We start from the raw sequence: 18,667 nt of genomic DNA, 5'->3' as shown, positions 1-18,667 counted from the left end.
CCGCCAAAACCTGCCGCCAAACCCCGCCGCCAAAACCTGCCGCCAAACCCGCCGCCAAAACCTGCCGCCAAAACCTGCCGCCAAACCCGCCGCCAAAACCTGCCGCCAAACCCCGCCGCCAAAACCTGCCGCCAAACCCCGCCGCCAAAACCTGCCGCCAAACCCCACCGCAACCTGCCGCCAAAACCTGCCGCCAAACCCCACCGCAACCTGCCGCCAAAACCTGCCGCCAAACCCCGCCGACAAAACTTCCCGCCAAAACCTGCCGCAATCCTTGGAAAGATTGTAATATAAATAAAATCTCCATTTATTAGGAAGAATCTCGGCATTAACCACTTCAGTCCTGGAAGAATTTACCCCCCTTAATGACTCGGCCATTTTTAGCGATACGGCATAAATGTAAATGAGAATTGCGCGGTTGTGCGACGCTGTACACAAATACAACTCATGTCTTTTTTTTCCCACAAATAGAAATTTCTTTTGTTGTTTCTCAGGAGAGGAGGAAGGAAGAAAGAAGAAGAAGAAATCCAAGAAGATCCACTGGAGCCGCCCGTGGCTGGATCACGCCTCAGGTCCGTGTGCGCAATTCTCCGTCCATGGCGGCCCAATGCCGTAACCTTCCATATAATCTTCCATGTAATCTTCCGTGTAATCTTCCGTGTAATCTTCCGTGTAACCTTCCGTGTAATCTTCCGTGTAACCTTCCGTGTAATCTTCCATGTAATTCTCCGTCCATGGCGGCCCAATGCCGTAACCTTCCATATAATCTTCCGTGTAACCTTCCGTGTAATCTTCCATGTAATTCTCCGTCCATGGCGGCCCAATGCCGTAATCTTCCATGTAATCTTCCATGTAATTCTCCGTCCATGGCGGCCCAATGCCGTAATCTTCCATGTAATCTTCCATGTAACCTTCCGTGTAATCTTCCGTGTAATCTTCCGTGTAACCTTCCGTGTAATCTTCCGTGTAATCTTCCGTGTAACCTTCCGTGTAATCTTCCGTGTAACCTTCCGTGTAATCTTCCATGTAATTCTCCGTCCATGGCGGCCCAATGCCGTAACCTTCCATATAATCTTCCGTGTAACCTTCCGTGTAATCTTCCATGTAATTCTCCGTCCATGGCGGCCCAATGCCGTAACCTTCCATGTAATCTTCTGTGTAACCTTCCGTGTAATCTTCCGTGTAACCTTCCGTGTAATCTTCCGTGTAATCTTCCGTGTAATCTGTGTAATCTTCCGTGTAACCTTCCGTGTAATCTTCCGTGTAACCTTCCGTGTAATCTTCCATGTAATTCTCCGTCCATGGCGGCCCAATGCCGTAACCTTCCATGTAATCTTCTGTGTAACCTTCCGTGTAATCTTCCGTGTAACCTTCCGTGTAATCTTCCGTGTAATCTTCCATGTAATTCTCCATCCATGGCGGCCCAATGCGGTAATCTTCCCTCCTGGCGGTTCTCCTTCCTCTGTCTATAGACGTCTCCTGATTGGCTGGAGTTTTGGTTTTCCTTGTGACAGGCCGGCCCCTGTGGTGCTTGGGGGGTCCCTGTGAGGGGACATCAAATTATTTTTGGGGGGTCCCTGTGGGGGACATCTAATTATTTTTGGGGGGTCCCTGTGGGGGACATCGAATTATTTTTGGGGGGACATCGAATTATTTGTGGGGGGTCCCTGTGGGGGACATGGAATTATGTTTGGGGGGTCCCTGTGGGGGACATGGAATTATGTTTGGGGGGGTCCCTGTGGGGGACATGGAATTATGTTTGGGGGGTCCCTGTGGGGGACATGGAATTATGTTTGGGGGGGTCCCTGTGGGGGACATGGAATTATGTTTGGGGGGTCCCTGTGGGGGACATGGAATTATGTTTGGGGGGTCCCTGTGGGGGACATGGAATTATGTTTGGGGGGGTCCCTGTGGGGGGACATGGAATTATTTGTGGGGGGTCCCTGTGGGGGGACATGGAATTATTTGTGGGGGGTCCCTGTGGGGGGACATGGAATTATTTGTGGGGGGTCCCTGTGGGGGGACATGGAATTATTTGTGGGGGGAATTATTTGTGGGGGGTCCCTGTGGGGGGAATTATTTTTGGGGGGTCCCTGTGGGGGACATGGAATTATTTTTGGGGGGTCCCTGTGGGGGGAATTATTTTGGGGGGGTCCCTGTGGGGGGAATTATTTTTGGGGGGGTCCCTGTGGGGGGAATTATTTTTGGGGGGAATTATTTTTGGGGGGTCCCTGTGGGGGGGTCCCTGTGGGGGGACATGGAATTATTTTTGGGGGGTCCCTCCCTGTGGGGGGACATGGAATTATTTTTGGGGGGGTCCCTGTGGGGGACATCGTATTTTTGGGGGGACATGGAATTATTTTGGGGGGTCCCTGTGGGGGGACATGGAATTATTTTTGGGGGGTCCCTGTGGGGGACATCGTATTTTTGGGGGGACATGGAATTATTTTGGGGGGTCCCTGTGGGGGGACATGGAATTATTTGTGGGGGGTCCCTGTGGGGGACATCGTATTTTTGGGGGGACATGGAATTATTTTGGGGGGTCCCTGTGGGGGGACATGGAATTATTTTGGGGGGTCCCTGTGGGGGGGACATGGAATTATTTGTGGGGGGGTCCCTGTGGGGGGACATGGAATTATTTTTGGGGGGTCCCTGTGGGGGGACATGGAATTATTTTTGGGGGGTCCCTGTGGGGGACATAGAATTATTTTTGGGGGGTCCCTGTGGGGGGAATTATTTTTGGGGGGTCCCTGTGGGGGGACATGGAATTATTTTTGGGGGGTCCCTGTGGGGGACATCGTATTTTTGGGGGGACATGGAATTATTGTTGTCTTCTGTGTCCGCAGTGCTGCATTCGGGGGATTATTTTCTATTCGAATCGGACAGCGAGGAGGAGGAGGAGGAGTCGGCGCTGGAGGAGGAGTCGGCGTTGGAGGAACCAAAACCACCCAAACAGAGTGCCTTCCAGGTGAGGGGGAGGAGCCGTGTGAAGATGGCGTCCGGCGAATCATTAGTCTTCATCCAGTTCTACCAAATTATGAAATCAAAATTCTTCACTTTAATTATAATTTTTTAAAAGACGATAAAATAAATGGCGCGGTTGTGTCCGCCATTTTACAATGCGATCTTATTTAGCCAAAATTCTTCATGCGGGAAAAGCTTCAATCGCCGCCGCCTATCGCGGGAAATATTTTCATTTTCGTTCCAGAAATTACTATAACCCCAAAAACGATATATTTTCTGAAAGCAGATACCCTGGAGAATAAAATGGTGGCAGTTTGATCTCCCCAATGTCCACAGATGGGAAAACTCCGCCCCCAGACCCCTCCCCCCCCCCCAGCTCCAATCACAACAATAGAAAAGGTTTTGGCGGGAGATGGATCATTTTTGTATCGGGGGGTCTGGTGGTCAGTAATGGGGGGGGGGGCTCAGAATTGTGTCCGGCGCTCCTCCCCCAGACCCCGCCCCCCCCCCCCAGCTCCAATCACAACAATAGAAAAGGTTTTGGCGGGAGATGGATTCTTTTTGTATCGGGGGGTCTGGTGGTCAGTAATGGGGGGGGGGCTCAGAATTGTGTCCGGCGCTCCTCCCCCAGACCCCTCCCCCCCCCCAGCTCCAATCACAACAATAGAAAAGGTTTTGGCGGGAGATGGATCATTTTTGTATCGGGGGGTCTGGTGGTCAGTAATGGGGGGGGGGGCTCAGAATTGTGTCCGGCGCTCCTCCCCCAGACCCCGCCCCCCCCCCCCCAGCTCCAATCACAACAATAGAAAAGGTTTTGGCGGGAGATGGATTATTTTTGTATCGGGGGGTCTGGTGGTCAGTAATGGGGGGGCTCAGAATTGTGTCCGGCGCGCCTCGCCCAGACCCCGCCCCTCCCCCCCCAGCTCCAATCACAACAATAGAAAAGGTTTTGGCGGGAGATGGATTCTTTTTGTATCGGGGGGTCTGGTGGTCAGTAATGGGGGGGGGGGCTCAGAATTGTGTCCGGCGCCCCTCCCCCAGACCCCGCCCCCCCCCCCAGCTCCAATCACAACAATAGAAAAGGTTTTGGCGGGAGATGGATTATTTTTGTATCGGGGGGTCTGGTGGTCAGTAATGGGGGGGGGGGCTCAGAATTGTGTCCGGCGCCCCTCCCCCAGACCCCGCCCCCCCCCAGCTCCAATCACAACAATAGAAAAGGTTTTGGCGGGAGATGGATTCTTTTTGTATCGGGGGGTCTGGTGGTCAGTAATGGGGGGGGGCTCAGAATTGTGTCCGGCGCTCCTCCCCCAGACCCCGCCCCTCCCCCCAGCTCCAATCACAACAATAGAAAAGGTTTTGGCGGGAGATGGATCATTTTTGTATCGGGGGGTCTGGTGGTCAGTAATGGGGGGGCTCAGAATTGTGTCCGGCGCTCCTCCCCCAGACCCCGCCCCTCCCCCCCAGCTCCAATCACAACAATAGAAAAGGTTTTGGCGGGAGATGGATCATTTTTGTATCGGGGGGTCTGGTGGTCAGTAATGGGGGGGGGGCTCAGAATTGTGTCCGGCGCTCCTCCCCCAGTCGGCCATTTTATTCCAACTCTTCCACAAAAAACAAAGTATCTGTAAGTCCCGCCCTGTTTGTGATCCGTCCATTAATCCCCTCCCCCATGTCCCATCTAGCTGGCCTATCAGGCCTGGCTGACCAATGCCAAGTCTGTGCTGAAGGAGAGGAGGAGGAGCCAGAAACAAAGGATGGAAGCGGCAAAGACTCAGAAAGGAGACGCCCAACCAGAAGGAGGTGACTGAAAATTTCCTCTTTATATGTCCGCCATTTATTATTGTATTCCTGTCTGTAGAATTCTCCATCATTTCATGGGTCAGAACTTCCTCCTCCGGGGCAGGGATTGGTTGGATGTCAATGTGGGTGGGTGAGCCCATCTGTAAAAGGAAACGGGGGGGGGGGATCTGTAAGAGGAAACGGGGGGGGGGATCTGTAAGAGCAAACGGGGGGGGGGATCTGTAAGAGGAAACGGGGGGGGGATCTGTAAGAGGAAACGGGGGGGAGGGGATCTGTAAGAGAAAGCGGGGGGGGGATCTGTAAGAGGAAACGGGGGGGGGATCTGTAAGAGGAAACGGGGGGGGGATCTGTAAGAGAAAAAAGGGGGGGGGGGATCTGTAAGAGAAGACCGGGGGAGGGGATCTGTAAGAGAAAACGGGGGGAGGGGGGGGGATCTGTAAGAGAAAACGGGGGGGGGTCTGTAAGAGAAAACGGGGGGGGGGGGGATCTGTAAGAGAAAACGGGGGGAGGGGGGGAGGGGTTTGTAAGAGAAGACCGGGGGAGGGGGGGGATCTGTAAGAGGAAACGGGGGGAGGGGATCTGTAAGAGGAAACGGGGGGGGGGGATCTGTAAGAGAAAACGGGGGGGAGGGGATCTGTAAGAGGAAACGGGGGGGGGATCTGTAAGAGGAAACGGGGGGGGGGATCTGTAAGAGAAAACGGGGGGGGGGGGTCTGTAAGAGAAAACGGGGGGGGGTCTGTAAGAGAAAACGGGGGGAGGGGATCTGTAAGAGAAAACGGGGGGGGGGATCTGTAAGAGGAAACGGGGGGGGGATCTGTAAGAGAAAACGGGGGGGGGATCTGTAAGAGAAAACGGGGGGGGGGATCTGTAAGAGCAAACGGGGGGGGGGATCTGTAAGAGGAAACGGGGGGGGGGGGATCTGTAAGAGGAAACGGGGGGGGGGGATCTGTAAGAGAAAACGGGGGGAGGGGATCTGTAAGAGAAAACGGGGGGGGGGGATCTGTAAGAGGAAACGGGGGGGGGGGATCTGTAAGAGGAAACGGGGGGGGGGATCTGTAAGAGAAAACGGGGGGGGGGAACTATAAGAGAAAAAAGGGGGGGCGGTCTGTTAGAGGAAACGGGGGGGGGGATCTGTAAGAGAAAACGGGGGGGGGGGGAGGGGTTTGTAAGAGAAGACCGGGGGAGGGGGGGGATCTGTAAGAGAAGACCGGGGGAGGGGATCTGTAAGAGAAAACGGGGGGAGGGGTTTGTAAGAGAAGACCGGGGGGGGGGGATCTGTAAGAGAAAACAGGGAGGGGGGGGATCTGTAAGAGAAGACCGGGGGAGGGGATCTGTAAGAGAAAACAGGGAGGGGGGGGATCTGTAAGAGAAGACCGGGGGAGGGGATCTGTAAGAGAAAAGGGGGGGGGGGGATCTGTAAGAGAAAACGGGGGGGGGGATCTGTAAGGGAAAACGGGGGGAGGGGGGAGGGGTTTGTAAGAGAAGACCGGGGGAGGGGGGAGATCTGTAAGAGAAAACGGGGGAGGGGGGCACCCAAAGATGGCGCTGACTTCAGGTTTTGGGGACTTTGCGGTGTTTCTTCTCATAGAATGGGGACGTTGTGATTTGGGGAAGATTTCGGATTTGTTGGTAATTATTGGCGGCCGACTTTCTTCTCCTTTCAAAGTAAAAAACGACTTTTGTAAAATGTGATTTTTTATTTTGTATGAAGATTATTCAGAAAAAACAGACAGAGCGCCCCCTCACATCCGTATTCCGCCATTGCAGTTGGAGGCAGTTAGCTGGCGGGGGGCGAGGACGTCGGGGGGCGGCGAGGACGTTGGGGGGTGGCGAGGACGTCGGGGGGGGGGGGGGCGAGGATGTCGGGGGGCGGCGAGGATGGCGGGGGGTGAGGACGTCGGGGGGTGACGAGGATGTCGGGGGCGGCGAGGACATCGGGGGGGCGGCGAGGACGTCGGGGGCGGCGAGGATGGCGGGGGGAGGACGTCGGGGGGCGGCGAGGAATGGCGGGGGCGAGGACGTCGGGGGGGGGCAGGACGTCGGGGGGCGGCGAGGATGGCGGGGGGCGAGGACGTCGGGGGGCGGCGAGGACGTTGGGGGGTGGCGAGGACGTCGGGGGGGGGGGGCGAGGATGTCGGGGGGCGGCGAGGATGGCGGGGGGTGAGGACGTCGGGGGTGACGAGGATGTCGGGGGGCGGCGAGGACGTCGGGGGGCGGGGAGGATGTGGGGGCGGCGAGGATGGCGGGGGGGAGGACGTCGGGGGGCGGCGAGGATGTGGGGGGGCGAGGACGTCGGGGGGGGGCAGGACGTCGGGGGGCGGCGAGGATGGCGGGGGGCGAGGACGTCGGGGGGCGGCGAGGATGGCGGGGGGGGGGGACGTCGGGGGGTGACGAGGATGTCGGGGGCGGCGAGGACATCGGGGGGGCGGCGAGGACGTCGGGGGCGGCGAGGATGGCGGGGGGGAGGACGTCGGGGGGGCGGCGAGGAATGGCGGGGGCGAGGACGTCGGGGGGGGGCAGGACGTCGGGGGGCGGCGAGGATGGCGGGGGGCGAGGACGTCGGGGGGCGGCGAGGACGTTGGGGGGTGGCGAGGACGTCGGGGGGGGGGGCGAGGATGTCGGGGGGCGGCGAGGATGGGGGGGGGTGAGGACGTCGGGGGGTGACGAGGATGTCGGGGGCGGCGAGGACATCGGGGGGGCGGCGAGGACGTCGGGGGCGGCGAGGATGGCGGGGGGAGGACGTCGGGGGGCGGCGAGGAATGGCGGGGGCGAGGACGTCGGGGGGGGCAGGACGTCGGGGGGCGGCGAGGATGGCGGGGGGCGAGGACGTCGGGGGGCGGCGAGGACGTTGGGGGGGGGCGGCGAGGACGTTGGGGGGGCGGCGAGGACGTCGGGGGGCGGCGAGGACGTCGGGGGGCGGGGGAGGACGTCGGGGGGCGGGGAGGATGTGGGGGGGGCAAGGACGCCGGGGGGGGCGAGGACGTCGGGGGGCGGCGAGGACGTCGGGGGGCGGGGAGGATGTGGGGGGGCGAGGACGCCGGGGGGGGCGAGGACGTCGGGGGGGCGGCGAGGATGGCGGGGGGGAGGACGTCGGGGGGCGGGGAGGATGTGGGGGGGGCAAGGACGTCGGGGGGCGGGGAGGATGTGGGGGGGGTGGCGAGGACGTCGGGGGGGGGGGCGAGGATGTCGGGGGGCGGCGAGGATGGCGGGGGGTGAGGACGTCGGGGGTGACGAGGATGTCGGGGGCGGCGAGGACATCGGGGGGGCGGCGAGGACGTCGGGGGCGGCGAGGATGGCGGGGGGAGGACGTCGGGGGGCGGCGAGGAATGGCGGGGGCGAGGACGTCGGGGGGGGCAGGACGTCGGGGGGCGGCGAGGATGGCGGGGGGCGAGGACGTCGGGGGGGGGCGAGGACGTGGGGGGGGGGCGGCGAGGACGTTGGGGGGGCGGCGAGGACGTCGGGGGGCGGCGAGGACGTCGGGGGGCGGGGAGGACGTCGGGGGGCGGGGAGGATGTGGGGGGGGCAAGGACGCCGGGGGGGGCGAGGACGTCGGGGGGCGGCGAGGACGTCGGGGGGCGGGGAGGATGTGGGGGGGCAAGGACGCCGGGGGGGGCGAGGACGTCGGGGGCGGCGAGGATGGCGGGGGGGAGGACGTCGGGGGGCGGCGAGGATGGGGGGGGGCGAGGACGTCGGGGGGCGGGGAGGATGTGGGGGGGGGCAAGGACGCCGGGGGGGCGAGGACGTCGGGGGGCGGCGAGGACGTCGGGGGGCGGGGAGGATGTGGGGGGGCAAGGACGCCGGGGGGGGCGAGGACGTCGGGGGCGGCGAGGATGGCGGGGGGGAGGATGGCGGGGGGCGAGGGCGGCGAGGAATGGCGGGGGCTAGGACGTCGGGGGGGCAGGACGTGGGGGGGCGGCGAGGATGGCGGGGGGCGGGGAGGATGTGGGGGGGCGAGGACGTCGGGCGGGGAGGATGTGGGGGGGGCAAGGACGCCGGGGGGGCGAGGACGTCGGGGGGCGGGGAGGATGTGGGGGGGCAAGGACGCCGGGGGGGCGAGGACGTCGGAGGGCGGGGAGGATGTGAGGGGGGGTGGGGGGGGGAGGGAGAGGACTTGTTGTCTTGAGACGCACATTTCCACAATGTAGCGAATGTGATGAAACTGTCACAAAGAGACAAACTTTTCTGATTCTTACCCGAGAAATGATCTCAGAAAGGGTTTCATGTGGAATTGTTGGCCCCGCCCTCCATACAGGGACTGACCCGCCCTCCATACAAGGACTGACCCGCCCTCCATACAGGGACTGCCCCGCCCTCCATACAGGGACTGATCCGCCCTCCATACAGGGACTGACCCGCCCTCCATACAGGGACTGACCCGCCCTCCATACAGGGACTGACCCGCCCTCCATACAGGGACTGACCCGCCCTCCATACAGGGACTGACCCGCCCTCCATACAGGGACTGATCCGCCCTCCATACAGGGACTGACCCGCCCTCCATACAGGGACTGACCCGCCCTCCATACAGGGACTGATCCGCCCTCCATACAGGGACTGACCCGCCCTCCATACAGGGACTGACCCGCCCTCCATACAGGGACTGATCCGCCCTCCATACAGGGACTGACCCGCCCTCCATACAGGGACTGACCCGCCCTCCATACAGGGACTGACCCGCCCTCCATACAGGGACTGACCCGCCCTCCATACAGGGACTGACCCGCCCTCCATACAGGGACTGATCCGCCCTCCATACAGGGACTGACCCGCCCTCCATACAGGGACTGCCCCGCCCTCCATACAAGGACTGACCCGCCCTCCATACAAGGACTGACCCGCCCTCCATACAAGGACTGACCCGCCCTCCATACAGGGACTGACCCGCCCTCCATACAGGGACTGACCCGCCCTCCATACAGGGACTGACCCGCCCTCCATACAGGGACTGACCCGCCCTCCATACAAGGACTGACCCGCCCTCCATACAAGGACTGACCCGCCCTCCATACAGGGACTGACCCGCCCTCCATACAGGGACTGACCCGCCCTCCATACAGGGACTGACCCGCCCTCCATACAGGGACTGACCCGCCCTCCATACAGGGACTGACCCGCCCTCCATACAAGGACTGACCCTTCCTCGGAGTGGATCTGAATTGCTCGGCTCGGCTCTTCTTCATGAATTGTGGATTAAATGTTTATTTATAAAATAAAGAATATCTAACAAATGACAAATCCTGATAGAAATCTGACCTTCTGAACGTTGAGAAACAATTTCAATGACAATTTCATCCTCAAAGTCGTCATTTTTTCCTCTGAATTTCGTCTTTTAGGGGCGGAGCCTGTCGGCGAGGAACCTTCAGCAGAAAACCCGGAGGAGCCGGATGATGACCAAGGTGAGGAAGTGGGAGAAGTCCGCGGCATTCCATTCATCTCTTGCCGGAGGTTCTCCTGAAGGACGGCTGTACTGGCAGGATCATGAGAGCCGCCATTGATGATCTCCTTATGGAATGCCGGTTCCCTGGCTTCCTCTCCTCTCAGTACTTTCCGGTCTCTGACCTCCTGATCTACATACGAGTTCCGGGTCAGAGACTCCTTGTGAGGAAATGACAGCCAAGAGATCAGCAATGACAGCCGGCAGCAGCATTTCCTCTCAGTAAAGGTTCAATGGAAGCCACCCTCCACCATGGATCCACCATAGAGCCACCATAGATACACCATAGAGCCACCATAGATCCACCATAGATCCACCATAGAGCCACCATAGATCCACCATAGATCCACCATAGAGACACCATAGATCCACCTTAGATCCACCATAGAGCCACCATAGATCCACCATAGAGCCACCATAGATCCACCATAGAGCCACCATAGATCCACCATAGAGCCACCATAGAGCCACCATAGATCCACCATAGATCCACCTTAGATCCACCATAGAGCCACCATAGAGCCACCATAGATCCACCATAGAGCCACCATAGATCCACCATAGAGCCACCATAGAGCTGTATAGACAGAGAAGAGAGGTACAAGCTCTTCCCTGATACAGATTTGTAATTCTGTTCTGCCAGTCCTGTGATCTGTAGAGTCGGGTCATAAATCTGACTCCCCCCTGAATCCTTCTAGGATATTGTCACACATTTCAGGTGGCTACAGGACCACCTTTCCTGCACCCCCCATCTCCGGCATGCGCGGTGGGGAGCTAGTTGTGAGTCGGGAAGTGACTATCGGCTCTCAAAGCCATGATGGTGGCTCCAGAGATCAGAATCATTGAATCAGCTGCTGGAAGGACAGCGCTGCACCTCTTGTCCTGGGGAGTGTCGGCTCATTAAAGGTCGGCAGATGCTCCCGATACACGTTTCGTCCTTGGGGACGGTGCATTGCTTGGCCTGGGATCACTGTGAGGACTGATGCAGGTATTTGATCTGACTCTTCTCTCTCCAGCAGGGGGCAGTACTGTGATGCAGCGTATACTTGATATACTGAAGTTCCTCTGGGTCCTCTCGCTTGCCATGCTGGATGGGTTGATAAACTGGCTGGGCACACTAACCAGACAATATGTGGACATGAAAACGGTTCTGTGGGTGGAGAGATACATCCTGGCACAGAAACTATCCAAGGTAAGAAGACCTTTCTCACTAAATTCTGAGGCCACAAAGATTTGGGGGTTCAGATTAAAGAGAAGGCGGAGTTCTGGGGTCTGAGGGTTCATCTGATGTCACAGTCTCTAGAAGGCGGAGCTCTGGGGTCTGAGGGTTTATCTGATGTCACAGTCTCTAGAAAGCGGAGTTCTGGGGTCTGAGGGTTCATCTGATGTCACAGTCTCTAGAAAGCGGAGTTCTGGGGTCTGAGGGTTCATCTGATGTCACAGTCTCTAGAAGGCGGAGTTCTGGGGTCTGAGGGTTCATCTGATGTCACAGTCTCTAGAAGGCGGAGTTCTGGGGTCTGAGGGTTTATCTGATGTCACAGTCTCTAGAAAGCGGAGTTCTGGGGTCTGAGGGTTCATCTGATGTCACAGTCTCTAGAAAGCGGAGTTCTGGGGTCTGAGGGTTCATCTGATGTCACAGTCTCTAGAAGGCGGAGTTCTGGGGTCTGAGGGTTCATCTGATGTCACAGTCTCTAGAAGGCGGAGTTCTGGGGTCTGAGGGTTCATCTGATGTCACAGTCTCTAGAAGGCGGAGTTCTGGGGTCTGAGGGTTTATCTGATGTCACAGTCTCTAGAAGGCGGAGTTCGGGGGTCTGAGGGTTTATCTGATGTCACAGTCTCTAGAAGGCGGAGTTCTGGGGTCTGAGGATTCATCTGATGTCACAGTCTCTAGAAGGCGGAGTTCTGGGGTCTGAGGGTTCATCTGATGTCACAGTCTCTAGAAGGCGGAGTTCTGGGGTCTGAGGGTTTGTCTGATGTCACAGTCTCTAGAAGGCGGAGTTCTGGGGTCTGAGGGTTCATCTGATGTCACAGTCTCTAGAAGGTGGAGCTCTGGGGTCTGAGGGTTTATCTGATGTCACAGTCTCTAGAAGGCGGAGTTCTGGGGTCTGAGGGTTTGTCTGATGTCACAGTCTCTAGAAGGCGGAGTTCTGGGGTCTGAGGGTTTATCTGATGTCACAGTCTCTAGAAGGCGGAATTCTGGGGTCTGAGGGTTTATCTAATGTCACAGTCTCTAGAAGGCGGAGTTCTGGGGTCTAAAGGGGTTCATCTGATGTCACAGTCTCTAGAAGGCGGAGTTCGGGGGTCTGAGGGTTTATCTGATGTCACAGTCTCTAGAAGGCGGAATTCTGGGGTCTGAGGGTTTATCTAATGTCACAGTCTCTAGAAGGCGGAGTTCTGGGGTCTGAGGGTTTATCTGATGTCACAGTCTTTAGAAGGCGGAGTTCTGGGGTCTGAGGGTTCATCTGATGTCACAGTCTCTAGAAGGCGGAGTTCTGGAGTCTGAGGGTTTATCTGATGTCACAGTCTCTAGAAGGCGGAGTTCTGGGGTCTGAGGGTTTATCTGATGTCACAGTCTCTAGAAGGCAGAGTTCTGGGGTCTGAGGATTCATCTGATGTCACAGTCTCTAGAAGGCGGAGTTCTGGGGTCTGAGGATTCATCTGATGTCACAGTCTTTAGAAGGCGGAGTTCTGGAGTCTGACGGTTTATCTGATGTCACAGTCTCTAGAAGGCGGAGTTCTGGGGTCTGAGGGTTCATCTGATGTCACAGTCTCTAGAAGGCGGAGTTCTGGGGTCTGAGGGTTCATCTGATGTCACAGTCTCTAGAAGGCAGAGTTCTGGGGTCTGAGGGTTTATCTGATGTCAGTCTCTAGAAGGCGGAGCTCTGGGGTCTGAGGGTTCATCTGATGTCACAGTCTCTAGAAGGCGGAGTTCTGGGGTCTGAGGGTTCATCTGATGTCACAGTCTCTAGAAGGCGGAGTTCTGGGGTCTGAGGGTTCATCTGATGTCACAGTCTCTAGAAGGCGGAGTTCTGGGGTCTAAAGGGGTTCATCTGATGTCACAGTCTCTAGAAGGCGGAGTTCTGGGGTCTGAGGGTTCATCTGATGTCACAGTCTCTAGAAGGCGGAGCTCTGGGGTCTGAGGGTTCATCTGATGTCAGTCTCTAGAAGGCGGAGTTCTGGGGTCTGAGGGTTTATCTGATGTCACAATCTTTAGAAGGCGGAGTTCTGGGGTCTGAGGGTTTATCTGATGTCACAATCTTTAGAAGGCGGAGTTCTGGGGTCTGAGGGTTCATCTGATGTCACAGTCTCTAGAAGGCGGAGTTCTGGGGTCTGAGGGTTCATCTGATGTCACAGTCTCTAGAAGGCGGAGCTCTGGGGTCTGAGGGTTTATCTGATGTCACAGTCTCTAGAAGGCGGAGTTCTGGGGTCTGAGGGTTCATCTGATGTCACAGTCTCTAGAAGGCGGAGTTCTGGGGTCTGAGGGTTTATCTGAAGTCACAGTCTCTAGAAGGCGGAGCTCTGGGGTCTGAGGGTTCATCTGATGTCACACTCTCTAGAAGGCGGAGTTCTGGGGTCTGAGGGTTCATCTGATGTCACAGTCTCTAGAAGGCGGAGTTCTGGGGTCTGAGGGTTTATCTGAAGTCACAGTCTCTAGAAGGCGGAGTTCTGGGGTCTGAGGGTTCATCTGATGTCACAGTCTCTAGAAGGCGGAGTTCTGGGGTCTGAGGGTTTATCTGAAGTCACAGTCTCTAGAAGGCGGAGTTCTGGGGTCTGAGGGTTCATCTGATGTCACAGTCTCTAGAAGGCGGAGTTCTGGGGTCTGAGGGTTCATCTGATGTCACAGTCTCTAGAAGGCGGAGTTCTGGGGTCTGAGGATTCATCTGATGTCACAGTCTCTAGAAGGCGGAGTTCTGGGGTCTGAGGGTTTATCTGATGTCACAGTCTCTAGAAGGCGGAGTTCTGGGGTCTGAGGGGTCCAATGTGTAAAATAAAAACAATACAAAAGCATTTTTTCTACATTTAACAAACCAATAAAATTGTCCCAAATGCCACAATAGATTGTCTCGAGTTGGACGATCCTCCACCTTTTGTCTTGAAGAGAAGATCGTTTTATTGAGGATCGATCTGTAGATATAAACAATCGTTGTACATTCTTCTATAGGGGGAAGATGTGACCAGAAAAGACCTGAGCACCATCTATGAGACCGGCCAGGACAGGCAGGGAGCCGGTCCCTCTACATTACCCCCAACACCGACTCCAGATTCCCAGACCAGTATGGGTACAAGGTAGGTGAATATCCTGTGTCATTCCTAATGTCATTCTTTGTGTCCCGTGTCTCATTCCTTGTGTCCCGTGTCTCATTCCTTGTGTCTCATTCCTCGTGTCCCGTGTCTCATTCCTTGTGTCTCATTCCTCGTGTCCCGTGTCTCATTCTTTGTGTCCCGTGTCTCATTCCTTGTGTCCCGTGTCTCATTCCTTGTGTCCCGTGTCTCTTTCCTCGTGTCCCGTGTCTCTTTCCTTGTGTCCCGTGTCTCTTTCTTTGTGTCCCGTGTCTCATTCCTTGTGTCCCATGTCTCATTCCTTGTCCCGTGTCTCATTCCTTGTGTCCCGTGTCTCATTCCTCGTGTCCCGTGTCTCATTCCTCGTGTCCCGTGTCTCATTCCTCGTGTCTCATTCCTCGTGTCCCGTGTCTCATTCCTCGTGTCCCATGTCTCATTCCTTGTGTCCCGTGTCTCATTCCTTGTGTCCCGTGTCTCATTCCTTGTGTCTCATTCCTCGTGTCCCGTGTCTCATTCCTCGTGTCCCATGTCTCATTCCTTGTGTCCCGTGTCTCATTCCTTGTGTCCCGTGTCATTCCTCGTGTCCCGTGTCTCATTCCTTGTGTCTCATTCCTCGTGTCCCGTGTCTCATTCCTTGTGTCCCGTGTCTCATTCCTTGTGTCTCATTCCTTGTGTCCCGTGTCTCATTCCTCGTGTCCCGTGTCTCATTCCTCGTGTCCCGTGTCTCATTCCTTGTGTCCCATGTCTCATTCCTTGTTGTCCTGTCTCTCATTCTTCATGTCCTCTGTCATTCCTCGTGTCCTCTGTCATTCCTCGTGTCCCGTGTCATTCCTCGTGTCCCGTGTCTCATTCTTCATGTCCTCTGTCATTCCTCGTGTCCCGTGTCTCATTCCTCGTGTCCCGTGTCTCATTCCTCGTGTCCCGTGTCTCATTCCTTGTGTCCCATGTCTCATTCCTTGTTGTCCTGTCTCTCATTCTTCATGTCCTCTGTCATTCCTCGTGTCCTCTGTCATTCCTCGTGTCCCGTGTCATTCCTCGTGTCCCGTGTCTCATTCCTCATATCTTCTGTCATTCCTCGTGTCCCGTCTCTCATTCCTCGTGTCCCGTGTCATTCCTCGTGTCCCGTGTCATTCCTCGTGTCCCGTGTCATTCTTCGTGTCCTCTGTCATTCCTCGTGTCCCGTGTCATTCCTCGTGTCCTGTGTCATTCCTCGTGTCCCGTGTCATTCCTCGTGTCCCGTGTCTCATTCCTCGTGTCCCGTGTCATTCCTCGTGTCCCGTGTCTCATTCCTCGTGTCCCGTGTCATTCCTCGTGTCCCGTGTCTCATTCCTCGTGTCCCGTGTCATTCCTCGTGTCCCGTGTCACTCTTCGTGTTCAGTGTCATTCCTCGTGTCCCGTGTCATTCTTCGTGTCCCGTGTCATTCCTCGTGTCCCGTGTCATTCTTCGTGTCCTCTGTCATTCCTCGTGTCCCGTGTCATTCCTCGTGTCCTGTGTCATTCCTCGTGTCCCGTGTCTCATTCCTCGTGTCCCGTGTCATTCCTCGTGTCCCGTGTCACTCTTCGTGTTCAGTGTCATTCCTCGTGTCCCGTGTCATGTCTCATTCCTCGTGTCCCGTGTCACTCTTCGTGTTCAGTGTCATTCCTCGTGTCCCGTGTCATTCCTCGTGTCCCCTCTCTCATTCCTCGTGTCCCGTGTCATTCTTCTTGTCCCGTGTCATTCTTCATGTCCTCTGTCATTCCTCGTGTCCCGTCTCTCATTCCTCGTGTCCCGTGTCATTCTTCGTGTCCCGTGTCATTCCTCGTGTCCCGTGTCATTCCTCGTGTCCCGTGTCATTCCTCGTGTCCCGTGTCATTCCTCGTGTCCTGTCTCATTCCTCGTGTCCCGTGTCTCATTCCTTGTGTCCTCTCTCATTCTTCGTGTCCCGTGTCATTCCTCGTGTCCCGTGTCATTCCTCGTGTCCCGTGTCATTCTTCGTGTCCTCTGTCATTCCTCGTGTCCCGTGTGTCATTCCTCGTGTCCCGTGTCATTCCTCGTGTCCTCTCTCATTCCTCGTGTCCCGTGTCATTCCTCGTGTCCCGTGTCATTCCTCGTGTCCCGTGTCATTCTTCATGTCCTCTGTCATTCCTCGTGTCCCCTCTCTCATTCCTCGTGTCCCGTGTCATTCTTCGTGTCCCGTGTCATTCTTCATGTCCTCTGTCATTCCTCGTGTCCCGTGTCTCATTCCTCGTGTCCCGTGTCATTCTTCGTGTCCCGTGTCATTCTTCGTGTCCCGTGTCATTCCTCGTGTCCCGTGTCATTCTTCGTGTCCTCTGTCATTCCTCGTGTCCCGTGTCATTCCTCGTGTCCTGTGTCATTCCTCGTGTCCCGTGTCTCATTCCTCGTGTCCCGTGTCATTCCTCGTGTCCCGTGTCACTCTTCGTGTTCAGTGTCATTCCTCGTGTCCCGTGTCATTCCTCGTGTCCCGTGTCATTCCTCGTGTCCTGTCTCATTCCTCGTGTCCCGTGTCACTCTTCGTGTTCAGTGTCATTCCTCGTGTCCCGTGTCATTCCTCGTGTCCCCTCTCTCATTCCTCGTGTCCCGTGTCATTCTTCTTGTCCCGTGTCATTCTTCATGTCCTCTGTCATTCCTCGTGTCCCGTCTCTCATTCCTCGTGTCCCGTGTCATTCCTCGTGTCCCGTGTCATTCCTTGTGTCCCGTGTCATTCCTCGTGTCCCGTGTCATTCCTCGTGTCCCGTGTCATTCCTCGTGTCCCGTGTCTCATTCCTCGTGTCCTGTGTCATTCCTCGTGTCCCGTGTCTCATTCCTCGTGTCCCGTGTCATTCTTCGTGTCCTCTGTCATTCCTCGTGTCCCGTGTCATTCCTCGTGTCCTGTGTCATTCCTCGTGTCCCGTGTCTCATTCCTCGTGTCCCGTGTCATTCTTCGTGTCCTCTGTCATTCCTCGTGTCCCGTGTCATTCCTCGTGTCCTGTGTCATTCCTCGTGTCCCGTGTCTCATTCCTCGTGTCCCGTGTCATTCCTCGTGTCCCGTGTCTCATTCCTCGTGTCCCGTGTCATTCCTCGTGTCCCGTGTCACTCTTCGTGTTCAGTGTCATTCCTCGTGTCCCGTGTCATTCCTCGTGTCCTGTGTCATTCTTCGTGTCCTCTGTCATTCCTCGTGTCCCGTGTCATTCCTCGTGTCCTGTGTCATTCCTCGTGTCCCGTGTCTCATTCCTCGTGTCCCGTGTCATTCCTCGTGTCCCGTGTCACTCTTCGTGTTCAGTGTCATTCCTCGTGTCCCGTGTCATTCCTCGTGTCCTGTGTCATTCCTCGTGTCCCGTGTCTCATTCCTCGTGTCCCGTGTCATTCCTCGTGTCCCGTGTCACTCTTCGTGTTCAGTGTCATTCCTCGTGTCCCGTGTCATTCCTCGTGTCCCCTCTCTCATTCCTCGTGTCCCGTGTCATTCTTCTTGTCCCGTGTCATTCTTCATGTCCTCTGTCATTCCTCGTGTCCCGTCTCTCATTCCTCGTGTCCCGTGTCATTCTTCGTGTCCCGTGTCATTCCTCGTGTCCCGTGTCATTCCTCGTGTCCCGTGTCATTCCTCGTGTCCCGTGTCTCATTCCTCGTGTCCCGTGTCTCATTCCTTGTGTCCTCTCTCATTCCTTTTGTCCTCTCTCATTCTTCGTGTCCCGTGTCATTCCTCGTGTCCCGTGTCATTCCTCGTGTCCCGTGTCATTCCTCGTGTCCCGTGTCATTCTTCGTGTCCCGTGTCATTCCTCGTGTCCTGTGTCATTCCTCGTGTCCCGTGTCTCATTCCTCGTGTCCCGTGTCTCATTCCTTGTGTCCTCTCTCATTCCTCGTGTCCCGTGTCATTCTTCGTGTCCCGTGTCATTCCTCGTGTCCCGTGTCATTCTTCGTGTCCCGTGTCTCATTCCTCGTGTCCCGTGTCTCATTCCTCGTGTCCCGTGTCTCATTCCTTGTGTCCTCTCTCATTCCTCGTGTCCCGTGTCATTCTTCGTGTCCCGTGTCATTCCTCGTGTCCCGTGTCATTCTTCGTGTCCTCTGTCATTCCTCGTGTCATTCCTCGTGTCCCGTGTCATTCCTCGTGTCCCGTGTCATTCTTCGTGTCCCGTGTCATTCCTCGTGTCCTGTGTCATTCCTCGTGTCCCGTGTCTCATTCCTCGTGTCCAGTGTCTCATTCCTTGTGTCCT

General features: G+C 56.8%; 1 protein-coding gene across 1 annotated transcript in view; it reads left to right on the top strand.

Moving 5' to 3' along the window:
* The window catches only part of PIEZO1 (piezo type mechanosensitive ion channel component 1), a 143,104-nt gene that overhangs the window by 83,002 nt on the left and 41,435 nt on the right, over positions 1–18,667 (top strand). The window contains exons 22-27 of the mRNA XM_040329671.1: positions 495–572; positions 2,847–2,968; positions 4,647–4,764; positions 10,098–10,160; positions 11,218–11,390; positions 14,361–14,485. Of these exons, the coding sequence (XP_040185605.1) occupies positions 495–572; positions 2,847–2,968; positions 4,647–4,764; positions 10,098–10,160; positions 11,218–11,390; positions 14,361–14,485 (679 nt within the window). The remainder of the gene's footprint in view (positions 1–494; positions 573–2,846; positions 2,969–4,646; positions 4,765–10,097; positions 10,161–11,217; positions 11,391–14,360; positions 14,486–18,667) is intronic.

The sequence above is a fragment of the Rana temporaria genome, chromosome 11 (genome assembly GCF_905171775.1).
Source record: "Rana temporaria chromosome 11, aRanTem1.1, whole genome shotgun sequence".
Classification (NCBI taxonomy): domain Eukaryota; kingdom Metazoa; phylum Chordata; class Amphibia; order Anura; family Ranidae; genus Rana; species Rana temporaria.
This window is presented reverse-complemented; position numbering and strand designations above follow the sequence as displayed.